At 47.7% G+C, this 23678-nt stretch overlaps 1 protein-coding gene across 1 annotated transcript; it reads right to left on the bottom strand.

The window, feature by feature from the left end:
* Positions 1 to 577: 577 nt before the first annotated feature.
* On the bottom strand, positions 578 to 3361 carry LOC112638625. The gene is made up of 2 exons (XM_025410674.1): positions 2920 to 3361; positions 578 to 2484 (listed from the first exon to the last, which is right to left on the bottom strand). Exons 1-2 carry the CDS (start codon positions 3359 to 3361, stop codon positions 578 to 580), a joined length of 2349 nt encoding a protein of 782 aa, XP_025266459.1.
* Positions 3362 to 23678: the final 20317 nt, after the last annotated feature.

Below are 23678 nucleotides of genomic sequence, written 5' to 3'. Positions count from 1 at the left end.
TGCCGAAAATAGAATTTCGAGACGTTTCTCGATTCCCGTTGAATTCGGATTTTATAATAGATAAATGCGGATGTTGTTTCTTCGAATTTTTAGACCGCGACAATAATTACGGATTTCGAACATCCCGCCCGCCTCGTCATTACATGACGAAATTTGGGAGTGTGTGCGGATGCGGACAGGTGTCGCGTACTGTGCCATTGACGAGCTATCGATCGTGATGTATGAATGGAATGTGTGACGTAATGAGAAGACACGTGTCGAACAGTTTCGATTAATCTTTCGCGAGAATAAGTAATGCGGTATGGAGTGAAATTTTTACAGTGATGAAAGGAATGAAAAATCGTACATTGTGAAGTGCAATGATCGACGAAGGCTCCCGCAACGATAGTGAGTGAGTGATAGTGAGTGAGTGATAGTGAGTGAGTGATAATGAAAGTACACGGTGAAATCGCGGAGCGTGCGACAGACAGCTGACATAGAAAATATACATTATATACAAGCGCCGGGAAGCTCCTTATATTACATATGTACAAAGAAGCGCGAAAACGCTACGCAGGGAGAATAACGTTTGAGACTGCTACTCGTCCGCGGGCGTGTGGGCCTCCTTGACTCCCGGCAGGAGGACGAGCTTTACAATCGGCCGGACGAGTTCCGACGTGGACGTTCGGACGGTCACCACGCGGACAGTGCCGTCGCTTCCTGGGTGCAACCGGATGATACGCGCGAGAGGCCATCGGGCAGGTGGAGTTGACTCCGAGCGGATGAGGCACAAAGCTCCGACCTCCGGAGCGAGCTCGGCCTTGAGCCATTTTGGACGGGGTGCCAAGGCGTGGATGTACTCCTGGGACCATCGCTGCCAGAAGTGGTCGCGCATTCGCTGGAGGAGTTGCCACCGCGACAACATACTTGGTGAACGTTCGGCCGATGAAGGCTCTGGAATCGCCAGCAGAGGGGCGCCTATAAGAAGATGTCCTGGAGTCAGTGCGGACAGGTCGTCCGGATCGTCAGATAAGGCCTGCAACGGACGAGAGTTCAGACAAGCTTCGATTTGAGCCAGAAGAGTACTCATCTCCTCGAAGGTAAGCGTAGCTTCTCCTATCACCCGTCGCAGGTGATGTTTCGTCGACTTCACCGCCGCCTCCCAGAGTCCTCCAAAGTGCGGGGCGCTAGGCGGGTTGAAGCGCCAGGATATACCCTCTTTGGTGACTGCCTGAGAGATTCGACGGCCGTCGGGAGAAGATGCTCGGAAAAGTTCTCGGAGTTGTCTGTCTGCTCCGATAAAGTTCGTCCCGCAGTCTGAGTACATTTCCTCGCACAGTCCACGGCGGGAAACGAACCTGCGGAAGGCGGCGAGAAAAGCGTCTGAGGAGTAGTCAGACGCTACTTCAAGGTGGATCGCTCTGGAACAAAGGCAAACGAATACAGCTATGAACGCCTTATGCGCTCGATGTCCACGTCCTTTGGATGTACGGATGAATATCGGGCCAGCGTAATCGACTCCCGTTCTCAGGAAGGGACGAGCAGGAGTAACTCGCTCTCGAGGGAGGTCGCCCATGAGAGGCTGCGGAGTGCTGGCTCGCCAGCGGGTGCAAGTCACGCATCGGTGCAGGATCCGCTTGACCACGGCTCGACCCTGCGGAACCCAGAAGCGGAGGCGGAGGAGCCCCAGAGTGAGCTGCGTGCCTCCATGCAGCGTCCGGCGGTGGCAGGATTCCACCATGAGCTTAGTGAGCCATGAAGTGGGCGGTGCTATCATGGGGTGTCGTTCATCGAAGGTCAGTATGGCGTGTTTCAGGCGACCACCGACACGCAGGACTCCCTTGTCGTCGATGAAGGGGTGCAGCCTGGCCAGGTGACTGCCGTGAGGCATTGAGCGAGACTCACGTACGGCGGCGAGCTCGGCAGGGTAGTGGACTCCCTGGACGACCCTGAGCCAACGGAGTAGAGCGGAGTCGAGTTCGTCCGGGAGCAGTGCAGTGCTGGGAGAACGGCGAGGAGTTCGGCGCCAACGAAGGCACCAGGCAGAGACACGTAAGAGTCTATGCAGCGTTGAGAACTGGAGGAGGATTTCCGGCTCCGGTCTGTCCTTGCTGGTGGCGACTAATACCGTCATTCTCTTTTCAGGAACGTTTTCCATCGATGTCTGGTCGTGGCTGTCCGGCCATAGCGACTGACCCTTGAGCAGCCAGGCCGGGCCATTCCACCAGAGGGAGTGGTTCAACAGGTCCCTCGGTGCGATCCCTCTGGACGCACAATCGGCGGGATTCTCTTGGCCAGGCACGTGCCTCCATTGAGCTTCGGGGAGCCGCTGCTGGATCAGTGACACTCGGTTGGCCACGTAGGTTTTCCACCGAGACGCGTGGCCCTTGATCCAGTGAAGGACGACTCGGGAGTCGGACCAGAGATATACGGGCGCCGATGGTAGGTCGAGTGAAGACCGGAGGTGCCGTACAAGACCCGTCAGCAAGGATGCAGCGCAAAGTTCTAGCCGTGGGAGCGTCACGGGTTTTATTGGCGCGACCTTGCTTTTAGCCGCCAGCAGGTGAATGGACGTCTCGTCGGCACTCTTCACGCGAAGGTAGACGACCGCCGCGAAACCACGCTCGGACGCGTCGGCGAATCCGTGGATTTCGATCTACGTGCCCTGGTGGACAGTGCCCAGCCAGCGCCTTATTCGGAGGCGCTCCAGTAAATGGAGTTCGGAGAGGAGGCGCCGCCAGGACTGCGCGTCCTCAATTGGGAGCGGAGTGTCCCAATCCAGCCCTTTCAACCACGCTGATTGGATCAGTATCTTGGCACGGATAATAACAGGGGCGAGCCACCCCAAGGGATCGAATAACCGCGCCGTTTCCGCTAGGACTTGCCTCTTCGTGTACCCCCCAGAGGCTCGAGGCCGGATCGCGAAAGAGAATTCGTCACTGGCGGGATGCCAGCGCAGGCCTAAGGTGGAGTGCACCTCGTTCTCCCAGGAGTGGTGCGCCTGCTGGAGTCGATGATCCGGAGGAACTCCCTCCAGGATTGTCTCGCTATTGGCGGCCCATTTCCGCAGCGGAAACCCGCCCGCCGTGCAAAGCTCTCGGAGTTCCGTCTGCAAGGCGACCGCATCGTGCAAGGTGTCTGATCCCGTAATTACATCATCCATGTAACAGTCACGGCGCAGAGCGGCTGCCCCCTTCGGGCCCCGCGCTTCTTCGTCGGCTGCTAATTGGCGAAGTGTGCGGACGGCGAGGAACGGAGCGCAGGCGAGCCCGTAGGTCACGGTGTTCAGCTCGAATTCTTGGACCTTGTCGGAAGCCCCTGAGTGCCAGAGTATCCGCTGGAAGCGGCGATCTTCCGGATGGACGAGTATTTGCCGGAACATCTTTTCGATATCGGTGACGAATACGAAGCGGTGCCGGCGCCAGCGGAGAAGGACGTCAGCTAATGCTGGCAGTAAGTTGGCGCCGATAAACAGATGCTGGTTGAGGGAGTCTCCGGAGCTGGTGCGTTGTGACCCGTTGAAGACAACGCGGAGCTTAGTACTGGAGCTGGACTGGCGGAGGATTCCATGGTGAGGCAAGTAACATTCAGCGTTGCCGACCGTATGCACAGGACTCATATGTTTCAGGTCCTCATATTCCTGCATGAATTCTCGATACCGAACTCCGAATTCAGGATCTTTCTTGCACCGACGATCCATAGCGTTCAAGAGGCTTCCGGCTGGTTTTCGCGTCTCATCCAGTGACGTTGGCAGGGAAGAAAATGGGAGACGTACGACGTATCTTCCTGAGGCTGTCCGCTGGTGAGTAAGAGTGAAGAAGGTTTCACACTCCTCTTCCTCTGGCGTGGGTGCAACCGGGGGAGACGATTCTCTCTCCTGTTCCCAAAAGTTGTGCACAAGCTGATTTAATTCTTGATCCACAGTGCACTGCAGGGAGCTGCGGAGACCTTGGAAGGACGCCGAGCGGGACCCTCCTGACAGAATCCATCCCAAGGCAGTTTTTTGGGCGAGGGGTTCTTGGGGACCACCCTTGCGAAGGCCGACTTCCAGGATGATCGAGTAAACTTCGGCGCCCAACAATAACTCGACCGGGTCGCGCTCCTGATACCTGGGGTCGGCGAGTTCAAGACCACGGGCATGAGGCCAGGAGGCGAGGTTGGTTACCGCCGGACCCTGATACGCCGACAGGCGGGGTAGCACGAAGGCGACGGCCTTAAGCTTGGCTCCTGTGATCGGCGAGGAGAGATCGAGCGACACCCTGCCGCGGGTTGACCCGGATCGAGCTCCGCCGATGCCGATGATTGACACTGAGGAGCTGGAGCGGGGAAGCCTCAGGCGCTGGACCAGCGCCTCGGAGATGATTGACACCTCGGAGCCTTGATCGAGCATCGCTCGAACTGGATGAAGATCCCCGGAGCGATCAGTGATGTGCACACGGGCGGTCGCGAGGAGGATCGCCTTGCGGTCAGATGCGGAGTGCATCGCGGATAGAGCGGTTGCTTCGTTGGACGAGGACGAAACATACGCGTCGTGCAGCGTAGTGTGGTGCTTGTTCTTGCACGTCAGACAGGTCCTTACAGACTGACATTTGGAAATTAAGTGATTCCCGAGGCAGTTATAGCACAGTCTGCCCTGTTCCACAAAGGACCTTCGGTCAATCGCAGGCTTGGCCTTGAATTCGTTACAGTGCATGAGCGCGTGCTTTCCCTGACACAGTGCGCACTTCAAGTGGTCGGATCCGGTCTTCGCGTGGTGGGCCTTTGCGGTTCGCGACGGACTTTCGGAGCTCTTCAGCGGTGATCTCGGCTTGGCGGCATTTAGTGTAAGAATGCGCTTGGCGATGAAGTCGACAAGAGTGTCGTGATCCGGCGGATCAGCGGAGTCGCAGGTAGAGGACTCCCATTCCATCCGTGTACGCGAGTCAAAAAGCTCGATAGCGAGGAAATTAAGGAGATCCATGCCATGGGAGTTGATGGGCCTCCCTATACTCTCCTGTGCGTTTACCGCGGTCGTAACGGCGTTATGGATGCGACCGAGTTCCTCCGCGGATTCGCATTTCATTTTGGGAACCGAGGTGAACGCAGCGAAATTAGAACGGATGAGCTCTCTTTTATTCTCGAAGTGTTTGCACAGAACCGACCAAGCGCGATGATAATTGTCACCGGTCACTGTTAATGACTTGATTAATTTTTCAGCGGCCCCTTTGACGCAAGACCGGAGGTAGTGAAAACGCTCGATGTCGGAGACTGACGCATTCCCCCCGATAACCGATAGGAAGAGATCGCGGAAGGACGGCCACTCCTCGTACGATCCCGAAAACGTCGGAAGCTTGATGCGTGGCAGCGAGGTTTTAGGAGCCTGTTCCTGATTCGGCTCGCCTTTAGCCTCAACGGACGCCTCGCCCTTGAGCTTTTCCGCGTAGCCGGTCAACGTGCTACGTTGCGTCACGTAAGTATTCTCCGCGACTTCGATAAAATTGGATACAGCGTACTCACTGTCCTGATACCGGTCTTTCAGCGCTGCTCGAACGAGCTCATGCTGGGCCTCCATTTTCTGCCAGAGGTTGTCCAGGATACTGATGCGGGCTTGGATGGCGTCGCGGGTGATGTTGCTCACGCCCATCTTCCGAAGATTGTCCACGGCGCGGGAGATCCGACCGTGGATGTCGTGCTGTGCCTCCAGCAATACCTTAACGTCTGTACTCATGCTCAATGTTCTTCTTGTGTTTTCAGAGTTCACTGCACGCCACAAACTGCACGACACTGAGAGGATCACTCACGAAACAGCGGACGCGGATGATGATAATACTCCGGCTCGAAGGACCAGAAATGCTCGCGAGCGATTCCGGCGGTAAAATGTGGAAAGTGAAAGATTGACGACAAGAAGCGCGTTGTCAAGAGGTTGTTGACAGCAGCGTCTGTCATTTGAGTTCGGTTCCTACGGTTTTGTTTTGGGGGCTCGTCCGAGATAGAACGGACTCCGCGGTAATTCCTTCCGAGCAACGTTTCTGTGCCAAAAAGACGGAGAGATGGCTACCAATTTCGAGCTGCAAGAACCAGCGACAGACGTCTCTACGCGCAAGAGGATCCGTGCGGCGACCCCGCTTCCTTCTTCGGGACCGTCGTTGGAGGCGACCACGCTCCAGGCTGCGATGCGGGAGATCCGCGAGCTGCGAGAGGAGCGTCGGCAAATGCGCGCTGAATTCGAGGCGCAGCTCTGGGAGAGGGACGGCAAGCTCCGTCGTCTGGAGGAGAGCCTACAGCGAGAGCGTCAACCACTCCACCTTCCGCGAGCGTCAACCACTCCTTAGCTCCACAGCTAAGTCCTTCCAATAATAGAGCGCGCGACGCGGACTTACATTCACTCGAGCTCGGTTTTAAACTCAAACCCGACAACTACGACGGAAGTGCTCCCTTGCACGAATTTTTTGAATTCGAATTGATTGCGCGAGCTAACAGATGGAATGATTCCCACAAGACGGTAGCTCTAGCAGCTTGTCTAAGGGATAAAGCGCGTTTAGTTTTAGACGGGATATTTGAAATCGAGAATTTGAAATTCGAGGATTTAAAGTCGAAATTGGAATTACGATTTCAGGAGGGGCATTTGGTTCAGTCTTTTTATTCTCAATTCACTAATAGAAAACAGAAAATTTCGGAGGATTTGGCTATCCTGGGCGCGGATTTAGAAAGATTATCTCGACTCGCTTACCCCGAATGCTCCCACGAGATGAGGGATAAAATTGCTTGCGCGCAATTCATAGCCGCGTTGACGGACGGCTTTCTTAAGAGAACTTTACAGTTGGAAAATATTTCTTCCTTAAAAGTCGCGGTAGAAAGAGCGATGGCTGTGAAAGTCATCCAAGAAAATAGCTTTCCCAAGAACAAATTTAATAAATTGAATAGCAGATTTAATAACAAATTCGGCGGACAAAAGATTGGGGAGGTGAAAACAAACGAAAACGGTAAAGGGAGGTTAGAAAATAAGAATAATAGATTTCGGAAGAACAGCTTTGACTCGAAAAAGGAGTGTTGGCATTGCGGCGCTGAGGGGCACTTCCGATCAGAATGCCCGTCCTATGAGGAAAACAAGAATTAGTCGAACTTTTCGGGGCGGGTTCGATGGGGGGAATAAATGCCCCAGATGAAAAATATTTTAATTTAGGTAGGATTAAAGAAAATTCGTTTTTGTTTTGTTATAAAGGTTCGGTTGATCATAATAGCTGTAATTTTAAAATTGACACGGGCTCCGATGTCTCAGTTTTAAATAAAAACCTGGTTAAAGTGCCAGGACGGCGGTACGAGGTTAGGGGAAGCTTTATTAGATACCCGACGGGAGAGGTTGTTCCGGTTCTTTTTAGAGTCATTGTTTAAGTTAAATTAGGGAAGTTTTCTTTATACGTTTCGATGCTAGTTGCAGATATTTCAGATGATTGTATATTGGGAGTTGATTTCCTTCTAAAGCTGAATTTGAAAAAAATTTTCGATCCTTTTTTTGGTTATCCAGAAAAGGCCCTTGAATTCCTCTGTAAACGAATAATTTCAGAAGTCCCGTGTTCTTTGAAAACTTTATTTGAAGAAAATTCTAAAGACCTAAATTCTGTCCAAAAGGATCTTTTTGTTGAATTCCTGAGGGAATTCCAAGATATATTTTCAGAGGATTTAACTTCGGGAAATTGTGAAATTTTAGAACATGTTATTAAATTAAAAGATTTTAATCCCATCAAACAGGCTCCTCGCAGGATCCCTTTACATCTTAAAGAGGAGGTAAATCGAATAATTCGAGAAATGAAATCTCAGGATGTCATTGAGGAGTCGCAAAGCCCATGGACATCTCCTGTAGTCCTTGTAAAGAAAAAGGATGGATCATTGAGATTTTGTGTGGATTTTCGGAAATTGAATGCTGTTACCATCAAGGATTCCTATCCCCTTCCATGTATTGAGGATATTTTGGATCAGTTGTCTGGAAATTCTTGATTTTCGACCCTAGAAAAGTGGATATTGGCAGGTAAAAGTTCATCCTTTGGATAGGGAAAAGACAGCGTTTTCCGTAGGAAATGGATTATGGCAATTCAAGGTAATGCCTTTCGGTTTATGTAATGCTCCAGCAACCTTTGAGCGTTTAATGGAAAAAGTGCTGCAGAACATCCTGTTTAAAATTTATTTAGTATATCTGGACGATATTATTGTTTTCAATAAAACTTTCGAAGAGATGCTATCGAATCTAAGAGAGGTTTTTCTTCGCTTTCGTTCAGCGGGCCTGAGAATCAATCCTAAAAAGTGTTCCCTCTTTGGTAGAAGGGTGAAGTATTTGGGACATGTTGTTTCTGGACAAGGTATTGCTACGGACCCCGAGAAAATTTCGACGGTAGAAAATTGGCCTATTCCTCAGAATAAAAAGCAAGTTCGTAGTTTTCTGGGATTTTATTCCTACTATAGGAAATTCGTTAAAGGTTTTTCTTTGATAGCAAAACCTCTGTTTTTGCTTACTGAAAATCAATATAAATTTGAATGGACCCAGGTGTGTCAGGAAGCATTCCAGGAGTTGAAGTGTAAGTTGATCTCTTCACCGATCCTTTCTTTTCCCACTCAGCTTGGAGAGTTCATTCTAGATACTGATGCTTCGAATCATGGAATTGGAGCAGTTTTATCTCAGATTCAGGACGGTTCGGAGAAGGTGATTGCGTATTATAGCCGAGTCCTTAGTAAAGCTGAAAAGAATTACTGTGTGACCCGTCGAGAACTTTTGGCCATTGTAGAATCGCTCAAATCTTTTCATCATTATTTATATGGAAGGAAGTTCCTGATTCGTACACATCATATTTCTTTCTCTTCGCTGGTTAATGTCTTTTAAAGATCTGGAGGGTCAGCTAGCCCGGTGGCTTGAAAGATTACAACAATTTGAGTTTGAGATAATCCATCGAAAGGGGCGTCTGCATCAAAATGCTGATGGATTGTCGAGACGACCTTGTGGGGAAAAGAGCTGTGCTTACTGTGCTAAAGCTGAGTCTAAAGAAAATTCAGTGGCCCGTATAGTCTTGGAGAAAGAAAACTTGGAGGATTGGCGCAGAAAACAATTAGAAGACCCTGTAATTTCATTATTTTTTCGAGCTAAGGAATCAGGAAGACGCCCACTTCACGAGGAAGTTTCTTTGCAAGATGTTTCGGCAAAAATTTACTGGTCGTATTGGGATTCCTTAATTTTAGAAAATGGTGTTCTTTTCAAGAGATGGGAGTCTCGGAATTTGAAATCTTTCGTTCTTCAGATTATTGTTCCCAGGAGTTGCATCAGTCGAATACTAAAACTTGCCCACGATTCTGCTACAGGCGGACATTTTGGAGAGAATAAAACACTAGATAAGATTCGGAAACGTTTCTATTGGGGTACGTGCAAACATGATGTGGAGGACTGGTGCCGTTCTTATGGAATTTGTGTAGCGAAAAAGGGTCCTTCGGAGAAGGGGAAATCTCCAATGCAAGTTTATAATGTAGGGGTTCCGTTTGAAAGGGTCCAAATGGATATTCTCGGTCCTTTTCCTACTACTTCAAATGGAAATCGATACCGTGTTGGTTACGGTCGATTGTTTCACGAAATGGGTTGAGGCTCTTCCATTAAGGAATATTAAAGCTAATATTAAAGCTAATACGGTAGCGGAGGCTTTTGTGAGTCAGATAGTTTCCCGTCATGGAGTTCCTTCGGAGATACATACCGATCAGAGTAAAAACTTTGAATCAAAGATTTTTCAGGAGGTGACACGCCAGTTAGGGATTAGGAAAACTAGGACTACTGCTTTACATCTACAGTCTAATGGACAAGTTGAACGTCATCATCAGACGATTTTAAATTATTTAGCTAAATTTGTTGCAGAGAATCAAAAAGATTGGGATAGTTGGATTCCTATGTTTTTATTGGCTCATCGATCTTCAAAACATGAGGCCACGGGTGTTTCCCCTGCGGAAATGTATTTCGCCCGTGACTTAACTTTACCTTTGGATCTACTGCGAGGAAGTCCCCCCCCCCCAGGAAGATAGGAGGGTTTCGATTGGAAGTTTGTAACGGTCGTATTTCCGGACGTTTTCTTAGCGCGGATAGATCGCCAGTGCTAGGTGTCTTTAAATGAAATACGCGGTGTGTGTGGTATAATTGCGTTTATTGCGTTTGTATGAAAGTGTGTACAGAGTCGGAGTGTGTAAATGTGTAGACGAGTGTGTGAGCGTGTGCGTGATCATAAAAGTTCGTATACAGATTGCGTGGTTCGCGTAATTAAACCGAATATTAATGCGGATTAATTTCGGCCTCGCTGTCGCACGCCGGCGGGTGTTTACTATTGCGCGAGACGGCGCGCGTTTTTGCGGCGCTTTTTCTGCGGGGAATCCCGAGATTCCGAGAATGCTTCGGTTCTCGGAATCGACGATGATTTTCGCCGTAATATTTATTTCGCGATTTAAAGTCCGCGTATAAATCGCCTATGCGCTTGAACGCGGCGGTGTTTACGCGTCCGTTTTTTAGATGCGCTCACGTAATTGCATGTGATGCATGCAACGATGTTCGGTGCGTATAACTCTGGTTTTTATTCGCGAAGGATAGATTGCGCGATGCAGCTGGATCGGTAACTCCCGATCCGGGGCGGCTCAAGCTCCACCTTCCGTGAGGGTTGCAGCTGCGGATTAGGCGGATTGCACTTTTGGCGTCAGAATCGAGAACTCTCGTTCGGAGACGGAGCACACTCCACCTCTGTCTTCAGCTCTTTCTGTGCGTTTGGTAGGATTTCTCAAGGATTGCTCTTTGGAAGCGTACTGCTTCAAGCGGATCGGAGAGATGTGATTAGAGTCAAAAATGTGGCCCTTTTTATACGGGCTAATTGCCCGCGTCGGCGCGTGACGGTATAACCCCTTCCGAACGGGTTTTCGGAAAACGGTACGGTCGGGCCCGTTCGGAGGGATTCGGGTAGGAGCCGAACGCGGGCTTTCGCCGGTCGATGGTTCGGGCCACATCGACTCTGTTCGGCGATGTTCGGCCGACTTTTGATTTTCGGCAGTTTTAAAAAGGTGGGCGCACCGCGCCCCTGCCTCTGCCCGGCGGGTGTTCTACCGGGCGGCAGCTTCCGGCGGATGTTATGCCGGGAATCGTAACGATGCACCGGAATGCATCGTTACATCACCCCCCTTCTGAAATTATTGCCCGAATTGGGGGCATTCGATCGGTTGGCTCATCGGGCATTCCTCGCGCTGGTCTGCAGATTTCTTGTCGCTCCTTGTTATTGCGGCAGACGGCGGCAATACCGGACTCTTCCGTCCCTCGTGAACCGGATAATCCATCGTCCGGTGGCGGTTCGCGCTTTGTATCTCCGTGATACGTAGACCGCGAAGTGTGGAATTTCCACGACGATTCCGGGCTCTACCTCGACGGGAATCGGTGGCGGTGTTTGCGGTCCCATCGGTCGTAGTAGAGTCGGTCGTGCGGTGTTGGCGGCCTCAGGTATTATTGGCCGGGGTGGCCGTTCGTAAGGGCGTGCTGCCCTCGCCCTTGGTGGTGGTGGCGGAGGAGCCAGGAAAGCTTCCTGCTTCCGACGATTAACGTGGTCGGACCGCTGTATGACGGTCCCGACCTTCGGTGGCCGCGCTGGTATTGGCGTGGCGATGTCCGGCGGTGCCGGCCCTGTTGCCTGGACCGGGTCGACGGTGCCTGCTTCGTACTCCCGAAGCAGGGCTTCAATAGCCTCCAGGATCGCTCGATTGCTCGCTTCCATTTCGCTCGATGGTTCGCTCGAAAGTGATCCCTTAATCGTCGCTATCTCTGGCTCGAGGTCGGTGTCTTCCTCGGGAGGAACAAAATTGTTATTGTTTTTATTGACATGCGCGGCCTTCAAATCTTGTATGTGTACATGTCTTATCCATTTCCCCCGCTTGCTCCGTAGATCCACTATAACCGGTGATATTATTTGACGGATCTCGTATGGCCCGGTGAATTTAGGCGCCAGTTTGGCGTTGTACGCTTCGCTTTTCTTCGAAAGAGGGTGGTCGCGCTTCCACACCCAATCTCCGATGCTCGGCTTCCATGCTCGGCGGCGGAGATCATAATGCAATTTTTGGCGCTGAAACGCCTGAGCGAGCTATATCTTGACTAGCTCGTAGGCCTCCACGAGCCTCTGGCGGAGGTTATCCGGGGCGTTGTGCTCCGCGGTCGGCTGGTCGGTGTCCTCTGGTCCTCGTAGCTCGCGCCCGTGATTTAGAAAGGCGGGCGTGTATCCGGTGGCGTCGTGCAGGGCCGTATTAAAAGCGAATTGGAACGCCGGGATGTGTTCGTCCCAGGCCCGGTGGTCCTTCTCCACATACTGAGTGACCATGGTTTTAATGGTCCGGTTGGTTCTCTCCACCGGATTGCAGTGTGGAGAGTAAGCCGGAGCGGTAACGTGGCGGATGTTCCACGCTCGGAGGCGTTCTTCCATTTTCTTGGATCGTAATTGGGTGCCGTTGTCCGATAGCACGGAGTTCGGTCGTCCGTGGCGCAAAATTATGCGTTCGGTGAGCGCTTTGGTGACGGCGCTCGCGGTCGCTTGGCGCAGGGGCACCAGCTCCACCCATTTCGTGAAGCGATCCTGCATCACGAAGAGCCACGTATGCCCCTGATGGGAGCGTGGTAGTGGTCCAACCAAGTCGAGAGTTACCTGCTCCCACGGTCGGCTGACGTAGGTCGCGTGCAGTGTTCCTGCCGGTCGCTGCTGCGCGACCTTGTGCGCTTGGCAATTTTTGCATGTTCGCACATAGTTCGCGATGTCGCGAAACATCCCCGGCCAATAATAAAACTCGGCAATTCGGGCGATCGTTTTGGCGATGCCCATGTGCCCGGCGGTGGGGGCGTCGTGATATCGGCGTAGGATGTCGTTTCTGGCCTCCTTGGATACGCAGAGCTTCCATTGTTCTTCTGCGGCGGTGTCCTTGAAGTTGAGGCTGTGGTAGAGGAGGCGATACAATCTACCGTCCTCTATACGGTAATCGGTGTGTGCGGTGGGGTCTTGCTGCACCCCTTCGAACTTTCGGCGGTACCAGGCGCATTCCCGGTCTTTCGCGGCGCAAGTTACCGGGTGACGCGATAGTCGGCGACACGATTAAGTACCCCGCGGCGGTACTTTACGTCGAAGTCATACTGCTGGAGCTCGAATACCCAGCGTCCGAGGCGTCCGGTCGGAGACTCTATTTTTTGTAGCCACCGTAGGGCCTGGTGATCTGTCACGACGGTGAAGGAGTACCCTTCCAGGTAGCTCTTCATTCGTCGGATACGATAGCTAGGCATTCGAGCTCCGTGGCGCTATAGTTGCGCTCGGCCGCGTTTAAGGTGCGGCTTGCATAGGCGATCACGCGTTCGCCTTCCTCGAAATTTTGCGTCAACACTGCCCCGAGTCCGGTCGTGCTAGCGTCCGTCTGGAGGAAAAATCGGCGCGTGAAATCGGGGCAAGCTAAAACCGGCGCTGAACTCAAAGCGTGCTTAAGTTGAGCGAACGCGACGGCCTCCCCCTCGCCCCACTTCCATCGGGCGTTTTTCTTCGTTAATTGCGTAAGTGGGGCCGCGATCGCGGAGAAGGCTGGGATAAAACGACGGTACCACGACGCCATCCCCACGAATTGTCGTATTTGTTTGACTGACTGTGGTTCTGGCCAGTTGGCCACAGCTTGAATTTTCCCGGGGTCGGTCCGAATTCCCTCCCGGTCAATTACGTGCCCCAGATACGTCAAACGGTCAACGCAGATTCGGCATTTCTCCGGGTTCAGACGGAGGCGCGCGTCACGAAGACGGCGGAAAGTCTCCTGCAGCAGCTCGAGATGGTGGTCGAACGTCCGGCTAATAACGATTATGTCGTCGAGATAAACGAACACGTGCGGCTCTAACTCTGGCCCAAGGACCGTGTCCAGTAACCGCTGGAACGTGGCCGGGGCGGAATGCAACCCGAATGGCATGACTCGGAACTGGTAAAGCCCCTTCCCTGGTATCGTAAACGCGGTGACCGATCGGCTGCTTGGACTCACAAGGAAAGGGTCGGAAGTGTCCCCCTCCGATTTTAATGAGCTTTGAATATGTTGTAGTCTAGATCAAAATAGGAGACACGTATTTTTTTATAAGTGCTGAGTCGGCCGTTAAGGGGGTGAAACACCTTCTTGAAAAAAATCGATTTTTTCATTTCTCAGCGGATACCGTCGAAGCGATAAGAGATATAAACAAAAGTTTCAAATAAAAGTTTTATGGTCTTTAATGTACTTCAAAATCATGTAATCAGATTTGTCGAAAATGTCATATTTTTCGAAATCCCCCCCCCTCCCTTTTAATGTTTGAAAATTTTTAAATTTGTCTCATAACAAAACTTATAGCTCATTTAACGACAAATTCAATCATATATAATAAAGTTGTATTCCGAAGTCACATTTTTCAGAAATAAATTAAAAATATCCCTATACACTACTATACGCCCGCTTTATCCGCCTTATGACGCTCGTTATTCACAGCGACAGTCATTTTTCTTCGCAAACTCACAGAGGCAACCATAAATTAGCAATAAATAATTTATGAGAATATATTTTTATAAATTATAGAAATTATATTTATAAATATAATTATAAATTATATAATAATTATAATTATAATATATGTCTATATTATGTGACAATAAATATACATATAATTTATATGGAAAAGTAATGTTTTTAATGCATGAAAAATAAAACTAGTCGGACAAGGAAAATTATTGATCAGATGCCGATGTTAATAGATTCAATTCTATGAATAAACAGATGTCGCATTCGCGAAATGAGTTGGTGCAATATATTATTTTATTAACAACTGCGTGCAGTGGAACACATATTACTATTAAAGCGTCTATCGAATATACGCGAGCGCGATAGTAAATATATTTATATATATAAGAAAATAATTAAAAGGATTATAACTTATAAAGCGAGCGAAAAAATGCGTCGCGATAAGAAAGTCAGCTGCCCGAAGTGCTGATACAGCCAGTATCACACGGCCAAGTCATCAAACAGAGGAAGAAATCACTCTCGAAATAGCGCTGAATTGCAATAAAATGCGAGGAAGTCTTCGGACTTCCTTCGCTTGCATTTTGATCACGCCACTTTAGAAATAACCAATGATTTTATTTGGTCATGCCACCGCGCGATCCTCCTCCGATAATCGTTCAGAACCGGAGGCGTTAAAAGCCACCGCCTAGAAGCGGCGGACAGTCACAAATCAGTTATCAAATAATTAACAAGTGCTCGAGTTAATTAACAAGACTAGCCGTTATCCTGAAAAAACAATTGTGCCCCACGCACACAACAATACAGTATGTATGTACTTTTTCGATTTTTAAAACTTTTATAGTTTTTTGCTTTTACTTACACTTCATTCAAAATTGCGGTTTATCTGTTTTGTTTTAATGTATTTAAATTATAATTAATATTTTATTACTTTATTTAAGTTATGTGATAAAACTGTTCTATTTTTCATGAAACTCGGAAAACGTAACAAATTATTAATACGCATTAAATAATAAAATATTTTTGTTGCTAATAAGTATTTTTTTGCTAATATTTATAAAACAAATATACATAATGTTAATAATTTTTTTAGATAATGTTTAATCCAAGAAATGTAGCAGTACTGCTATACACTGCACTGTATATGACTGGGGAATTCCCAGAAAGTCCTGTTACAACAGATGAAAATGAAACAAAAGACATGATGGAAAATATGCTTCGATCAATGTATGAAGAAGCGTTTGAAGTTTATGAAGAATCATCATTAGATTTTCAAAACGAATTTGATATACCTGAAGTAGAACCTGTAATTGATGAAGAAAGAGAAGAAGACACATATTTTGTAAAAGAAATTGAATGTGTTGCGGATTCTGTACCAATAGAATATAAAAGAAATGCAGTAGAGTTATGGAGAAGTGGAACAAAAAAGTCAAGAACTCTTGCATCTATAAGAAATAGATTTCGGAAAGTCACGTCATTACGTCAATTAAGAAGATGGGAGCAGCAAGTAAATCAAGGTGGCAACAGATTTGATAAACTGAAAGAAATTTCAACATATACGTTAAATAAATTCCATGAAGGTATTGAAAAGGGAATAATTATTCATGACATTGATATTGCTCGATGGGCTCTTCGCGCACAGAAGGAAGTAAATCTACTTGGGTTTACAGCATCATTATCATGGGTAAAAAGGTTTAAGCTTGCACATAATATCGTATCTAGAAAAATTACAAAATTTATAACAAAAAAAAATTTAGCGTCAGACAAAGATTTAGAAGCACGAAGCAAGTCATTTATCGAAAATGTTAAATCTTCTATTATACAATATGGAATTGAAAATGTATATAATTCGGACCAAAGTGGATTTCAATTAGAATTTCATTCCGGTCGTTCACTATCACCTATTGGTATTAAAAAAGTAGAGCGCATAGTACAATCCATATCAGCAACTACACATAGTTATACTATACAACCTATTGTTTCAGCTGATGGTAGATTATTATCGCCTCTGTTTATTGTTTTAAAAGAACCTACTGGAACATTTGGTCCAATAGTAAAAGAAACAATGTTTAAAGATAATAATATCTTTGTCATGGCATCAAAATCTGGAAAATTAACATCGCATCATTTTGAGATCTGGATAAAAGAAGTGTTTTTTCCAAATGTTGGACCAAAATCAGTGTTATTATTAGATTCTTGGACTGGTCATTGTCCTGATATAATTCAAAGAAACAAACCAGATTTTATAGACAATATTAATTTGTTAACTATACCAGCTGGAGCAACGGGAAAAATACAACCTTTAGATGTATTCGGTTTTCGTTTATGGAAAAATTTTGTTAGACATTTTTCAGATACCATCATGCTTTTAGATCTTGACGTCAAGCTTCATTCAAGAAACAATATTTTAAAATTACAATCATTAACACATAATCAATTTTCATCACCAAGGTTTAAAAATTTATTCAAATATGCATGGTATAAAAGTGGTTATTTAGAAAAGAAACCAGAAGAATTTGATACACCAGTAGATTTTTGTTTCAAAACTAATTTAAAACCAACATGTGATATTTGCGGTGAAATTGCTGTAATTTCTTGCGCATGGTGTAAAAAATCCCTTTGTATAAATCATTTCTTTCATGATCATCATCTTTGTAACCGATATCAACCATGAATATTTGTTATTCTTGTATGCAATAATTATGTACGGTATTTTATGTAATATTTCCATATACATATATATAATGACTTCGGAATACAACTTTATTATATATGATTGAATTTGTCGTTAAATGAGCTATAAGTTTTGTTATGAGACAAATTTAAAAATTTTCAAACATTAAAAGGGAGGGGGGGGGATTTCGAAAAATATGACATTTTCGACAAATCTGATTACATGATTTTGAAGTACATTAAAGACCATAAAACTTTTATTTGAAACTTTTGTTTATATCTCTTATCGCTTCGACGGTATCCGCTGAGAAATGAAAAAATCGATTTTTTTCAAGAAGGTGTTTCACCCCCTTAACGGCCGACTCAGCACTTATAAAAAAATACGTGTCTCCTATTTTGATCTAGACTACAACATATTCAAAGCTCATTAAAATCGGAGGGGGACACTTCCGACCCTTTCCTTGTCAGAGGTACCTGCCAGTACCCGTTCTTCAGGTCTAAGGTCGACAGATACCGGGCCCCTCGCAATTTGTCGAGAGTTGCAGTGATCTGTGGCAGCGGATATGCGTCTTTATGAGTCATCTCGTTGACTCGGCGAAAGTCGATGCAAAAGCGTTGACGACCATCCTTCTTTTTGACAATTACGATGGGCGAACTCCAAGGACTATGCGAGGGCTCGATGACCCCCTGGGCGAGCATCTCCTCCACCTCGGTGTCGATAATCGCCTGCATCGCCGGGTTGCGCGGCCGGTATCTTTGTTTAATTGGCGTGTTATTAATGAGCCGAATGGTATGCTGGGCCCGATCGGTGGGCCCCTTCACGGTATCGAACTTCGCGAGTTCGTCTCGTAAAAATGCTTGGAGCCGCTCATTCTCTTCGGTGGTCCTGCCGGCTAGGCCTTCGACCGTGCAGCACCGCTGGTGCCACTGGAGCACCCGCAGCGGCGGAGCCGGCGTGCTTATGCGTAATTTTGCCTGCAGATCTACTCCCATCAGTATCTCGCTCGAGAGGCCCGTCAATATCCCGAAGGTGTGGGTCGTAGTTCGGCCGGCCGCTTCCACCGGCAGGTTCATTTTCCCCGCGAGTTCCGTGTCTCGATCGTCCGCTAATTGTATTTGGCTTTTCCCCAGAATCCACGCGAAACCCGCACGTCTCAACGTTTCGGCGGTTCTCTCATTGATTAGCGAGATCTCGGACCCTCCATCTATCAGTGCGTCGAACATGAATTCCCCGATGCGGATCGGGGTGTGTGGTCGCGGCTTGAAGGTTACTCGGGGCTGGGAGTCACGGCGGCGACCTTCTCCCCAGCCCCGTCGGCTTTTCCCGTCGGTGGGTGACACTGCGCGGTGAGCACCCCGTCTCGACCGCATTGCGAGCAGAACTTCTTCGCGGGACGTCGGCATTGCCGGCGCGTGTGCCCGCGCTGCTTGCAACGCCAGCAGCACTCGGCTTTATTGTAGGCGGCCGCCACGGCGGGTTTTGTTTCGGCCTTTTCCCTTTTGAGTGTCTCCTGTCGTTCGCTTACCAGGTCCTCGTGTTCGCGAGCGCGTGCTTGAAGCTCGGAAATATCGTTGATGTCGCGGCGCCGGATGTAAAATTTGTATTCTGGGTGCATGTGGTCGTATAAATACTCGAGCTGCATACCGGGTGAAAATCCGACGGCCCGACGCATAAGCGTCATCATTACCGTCGAGTATTGCGCGAATGTCTCGTTGGCCTTCTGGTGACGATTTTCGATTTCGCGGCGGAGGGAGGCGTCGTACCGATGGGGCAGAAACTGCAACCGAAATGCCGCCTCAAATCCCTGCCAAGAGGCCCAGCTGGTCCGGTGATTTCGGTACCACAAAAGGACGTCTCCTCTTAATATCTCCGATAATCCGCGCAGTAATTGATCCTTACCGATGTGGTAGTTCTCGCGGAATTCGGCAAGCCGCTCCAGAAAGGCGGCGGGATCGCGTCCATCAAAGTGGAAACCACTCTTACGAAGTTGGTTTATTGCTCGGTAATCCGGCAGCGGAGGGGTCGCGAAATCTCCGGGCGCATCGCGGTCCAAAGGCGAGGACCCCGTGATAACCACCTGCGGTAATGCCCCGGAGGGACCCGCTTGTTCGCGTGGATCAGTCGTGAATTCGTCCGCATGGGTGTCCGCGTACTCCCGCATACGTCGGCGGATGTCGTCGAGAGTGCCAGTGCTCTCCAACCCATAGCCCTCCGCTAGCACGGCCAGTTGCTCCTTCGGGAGCGCGTATAGCCACGACCTCATTATGCACGCTCACACCTCCGAGAAAACGCAGAACGAGAAACAATAAAAAAAAACGTCCCTGTTCGGGCGCCAATATAACGGTCGTATTTCCGGACGTTTTTTTAGCGCGGATAAATCGCCGGTGCTAGGTGTCTTTAAATGAAATACGCGGTGTGTGTGGTATAATTGCGTTTATTGCGTTTGTATGAAAGTGTGTACAGAGTCGGAGTGTGTAAATGTGTAGACGAGTGTGTGAGCGTGTGCGTGATCATAAAAGTTCGTATACAGATTGCGTGGTTCGCGTAATTAAACCGAATATTAATGCGGATTAATTTCGGCCTCGCTGTCGCACGCCGGCGGGTGTTTACTATTGCGCGAGACGGCGCGCGTTTTTGCGGCGCTTTTTCTGCGGGGAATCCCGAGATTCCGAGAATGCTTCGGTTCTCGGAATCGACGATGATTTTCGCCGTAATATTTATTTCGCGATTTAAAGTCCGCGTATAAATCGCCTATGCGCTTGAACGCGGCAGTGTTTACGCGTCCGTTTTTTAGATGCGCTCACGTAATTGCATGTGATGCATGCAACGATGTTCGGTGCGTATAACCCTGGTTTTTATTCGCGAAGGATGGATTGCGCGATGCAGCTGGATCGGTAACTCCCGATCCGGGGCGGCTCAAGCTCCACCTTCCGTGAGGGTTGCAGCTGCGGATTAGGCGGATTGCACTTTTGGCGTCAGAATCGAGAACTCTCGTTCGGAGACGGAGCACGCTCCACCTCTGTCTTCAGCTCTTTCTGTGCGTTTGGTAGGATTTCTCAAGGATTGCTCTTTGGAAGCGTACTGCTTCAAGCGGATCGGAGAGATGTGATTAGAGTCAAAAATGTGGCCCTTTTTATACGGGCTAATTGCCCGCGTCGGCGCGTGATGGTATAACCCCTTCCGAACGGGTTTTCGGAAAACGGTACGGTCGGGCCCGTTCGGAGGGATTCGGGTAGGAGCCGAACGCGGGCTTTCGCCGGTCGACGGTTCGGGCCACATCGACTCTGTTCGGCGATGTTCGGCCGACTTTTGATTTTCGGCAGTTTTAAAAAGGTGGGCGCACCGCGCCCCTGCCTCTGCCCGGCGGGTGTTCTGCCGGGCGGCAGCTTTCGGCGGATGTTATGCCGGGAATCGTAACGATGCACCGGAATGCATCGTTACAAGTTATATCCGGAGTTTAAAGGAAAAAATGCAGAATATCCACGAATATGCTAGACAACGCATAAATTTACAATCTTTGCGGTCCAAGGTTCGTTATGATCGAAAAGCTAAGCGAACTTTCTTCGAAGTAGGTCAGGATGTTTGGTTCTTCAATCCTCGAAGATCGTTTGGAAAGACTCCTAAATTACAAAGTAACTGGGAGGGTCCTTATCGTATAGTGAAGAAAGTTAATGATGTAGTTTTTGCGATTCGAAAATTTAATAGACATAGACAAAAAATAGTTTATGCTGATAGGTTAGCTCCTTTCTATCATAGGCAGGTTTTTAATTGAGGAAATTTTGGAGCCCGATCTTTTGTAAATAATTACCACTGTTAATTAGATTTTATTACAAATACTGCTGCCTTCTTTGTTTTCTTTTAAAGACAGGATAATATCTAAGGATTTGACAACCTCTGGAAAAAGAAAAAGGAAAAAGAAAATTTTCTTGAAGTGCTGCCTCGCCCACGGTTTTTGAGCCGTGGTTTTCCCGTGGGCCGTAGGGCGAATGCGGAGGCAGGACTTCACTTGACACTTGAGGAGTCCTTCGTGGATGTTGGGTCCACGGTGGTTACCCCCCTCTCGTCCGAAGACCCCGCATCGGATTATGTTCCTGAGCTAATTTAATTCGATGGAACCCAAGAGGATGCATTGTCCGGTAACCTGTGGCAGCAGCGCAGGGTAGGACGAGAAAATGCAGCGGGAATTCCATTCGTCAAGGAAAGCTCTGGGAAGTCGATTGAAAGGAAATGTGTTGTCCGGTAATCTGCAGCAGCAGCTCAGAGTAGGACAAGAGGACACAACGGAGCTCGACAATTCGTGAAAATTTTGAAAAGTCCTCCTGCCTTTAATTGTCCGGACGATAATTTAATAAGGAGGGGGCAAGTGTCACGGCCCTGATGTCCGTGTTCATCGGGACGGCGCCGATTAACGAGAAGAAGCGCGTTGTCAAGAGGTTGTTGACAGCAGCGTCTGTCATCTGAGTTTGGTTCCTACGGTTTTGTTCCTACTATAGAAAATTCATAAAAGGTTTCTCTTTGATAGCAAAACCTGTCTTTGCTAACTAAAAATCAGTATAAATTTGAGTGGACCCAGGCGTGTCAGGAAGCATTCCAGGAGTTGAAGTGTAAGTTGATCTCTTTACCGATCCTTTCTTTTCCCACTCAGCTTGGAGAGTTCATTCTAGATACTGATGCTTCGAATCATGGAATTGGAGCAGTTTTATCTCAGATTCAGGACGGCTCGGAGAAGGTGATTGCGTATTATAGCCGAGTCCTTAGTAAAGCTGAAAAGAATTACTGTGACCCGTCGAGAACTTTTGGCCATTGTGGAATCGCTCAAATCTTTTCATCATTATTTATATGGAAGGAAGTTCCTGGTCCGTATAGATCATGTTTCTCTTCGCTGATTAATGTCTTTTAAAGACCTAGAGGGCCAATTAGCCCGATGGCTTGAGAGATTATAACAATTTGAGTTTGAGATAATCCATCGAAAAGGTTGACTACATCAAAATGCTGATGGATTGTCTAGACGACCTTGTGCGGAAAAGGGCTGTGCTTATTGTGCTAAAGCTGAGGAAAATTCAGTTGCCCGAATAGTTTTGGAGGAGGAGAACTTGGAGGATTGGCGCAGGGAACAATTAGAAGACCCTGTAATTTCGTTATTTCTTCGAGCAAAGGAATTAGGAAGACGTCCGCTTCACGAGGAAATTTCTTTGCAGGATGCTTCGGCAAAAATTTACTGGTCGATTCCATAATTTTAGAAAATGGTGTCTATTTAAAAGATGGGAGTCTCGGAATTTAAAATCTTTCGTTCTTCAGATTATTGTTCTCAGGAGGTGCATCAATCGAATATTAGAGCTAGCTCACGATTCTACTTCAGGGGGACACTTTGAAGTGAATAAAACATTAGAGAAGATACAGAAACGTTTCTATTGGGTTACGTGCAAACATGATGTGGAAGACTGGTGCCGTTTTTGCGAAATTTGTGTAGCGAGAAAAGGTCCACCGGAAAAGGGAAAATCTCCAATACAAGTTTATAAGGTGGGGGCTCCATTTGAGAGGGTCTAAATGGATATTCTCGGTCCTCTTCCTACTACTTCTAGTGAAAATCGATACTTATTGGTTACAATCGATTGTTTTACGAAATGGGTTGAAGCTCTTCCATTAAAGAATATTAAAGTTAATACTGTCGCGGAGGCTTTTGTGAGTCAGATAGTTTCCCGTCATGGAGTTCCTTCGGACATACATCCTTTGGAGATCAAAGTAAAAACTTTGAATCGAAGATTTTTCAAGAGGTGACACGCCAGTTAGGAATTAGAAAAACTAGGACTACTGCTTTACATCCGCAGTCTAATGAACAAGTTGAGCGTCACCACCAGACGATTTTAAATTATTTAGATCTATTTGTTGCAGAGAATCAAAAAGATTGGGATAGTTGGATTCCTATGTTTTTATTGACTTTTCGATCTTCAAAGCATGAGGCCACGGGTGTTTCCCCTGCGGAATTGTATTTCGCTCGTGACTTAACATTACCTTTGGATTTGTTGTGAGGAAGTCCCCCCCAGGAAGATAAGAAGGTTTCGATTGGGAGTTATATCCGGAGTTTATAGAAAAAAATGCAGAATATCCACGAATATGCTAGACAACGCATAAATTTGCAATCTTTGCAGTCCAAGATTCGTTATAATCGTAAAAAAAGGCGAATTTTCTTCGAAGTAGGTCAGGATGTTTGGTTCTTCAATCCTCGAAGATCGTTAGGAAGAACTCCTAAATTACAAAGTAATTGGGAGGGTCCTTATCAAATAGTGAAGAAACTTAATGATGTAGTTTTTGCAATTCGGAAGTCTAATAGACATAAACATAAAATAGTTCATGCTGACAGGTTAGCTTCATTTTATAACAGGTTTTTGATTGAGGAAATTTCGAAGCCCGAACTTTTGTAAATAATTATTACTGTTAATTTGATTTTATTACAAATACTGCTGCCTTCTTTTATTCTTTTAAAGGCAGCATAATGTCTAAG

The sequence above is a fragment of the Camponotus floridanus genome, unplaced genomic scaffold, assembly GCF_003227725.1.
Source record: "Camponotus floridanus strain SB8 unplaced genomic scaffold, Cflo_v7.5 scaffold339, whole genome shotgun sequence".
Lineage (NCBI taxonomy): Eukaryota > Metazoa > Arthropoda > Insecta > Hymenoptera > Formicidae > Camponotus > Camponotus floridanus.
Note: the sequence above shows the minus strand (reverse complement) of the source record. Positions and strands in the feature narration are given on the sequence as shown.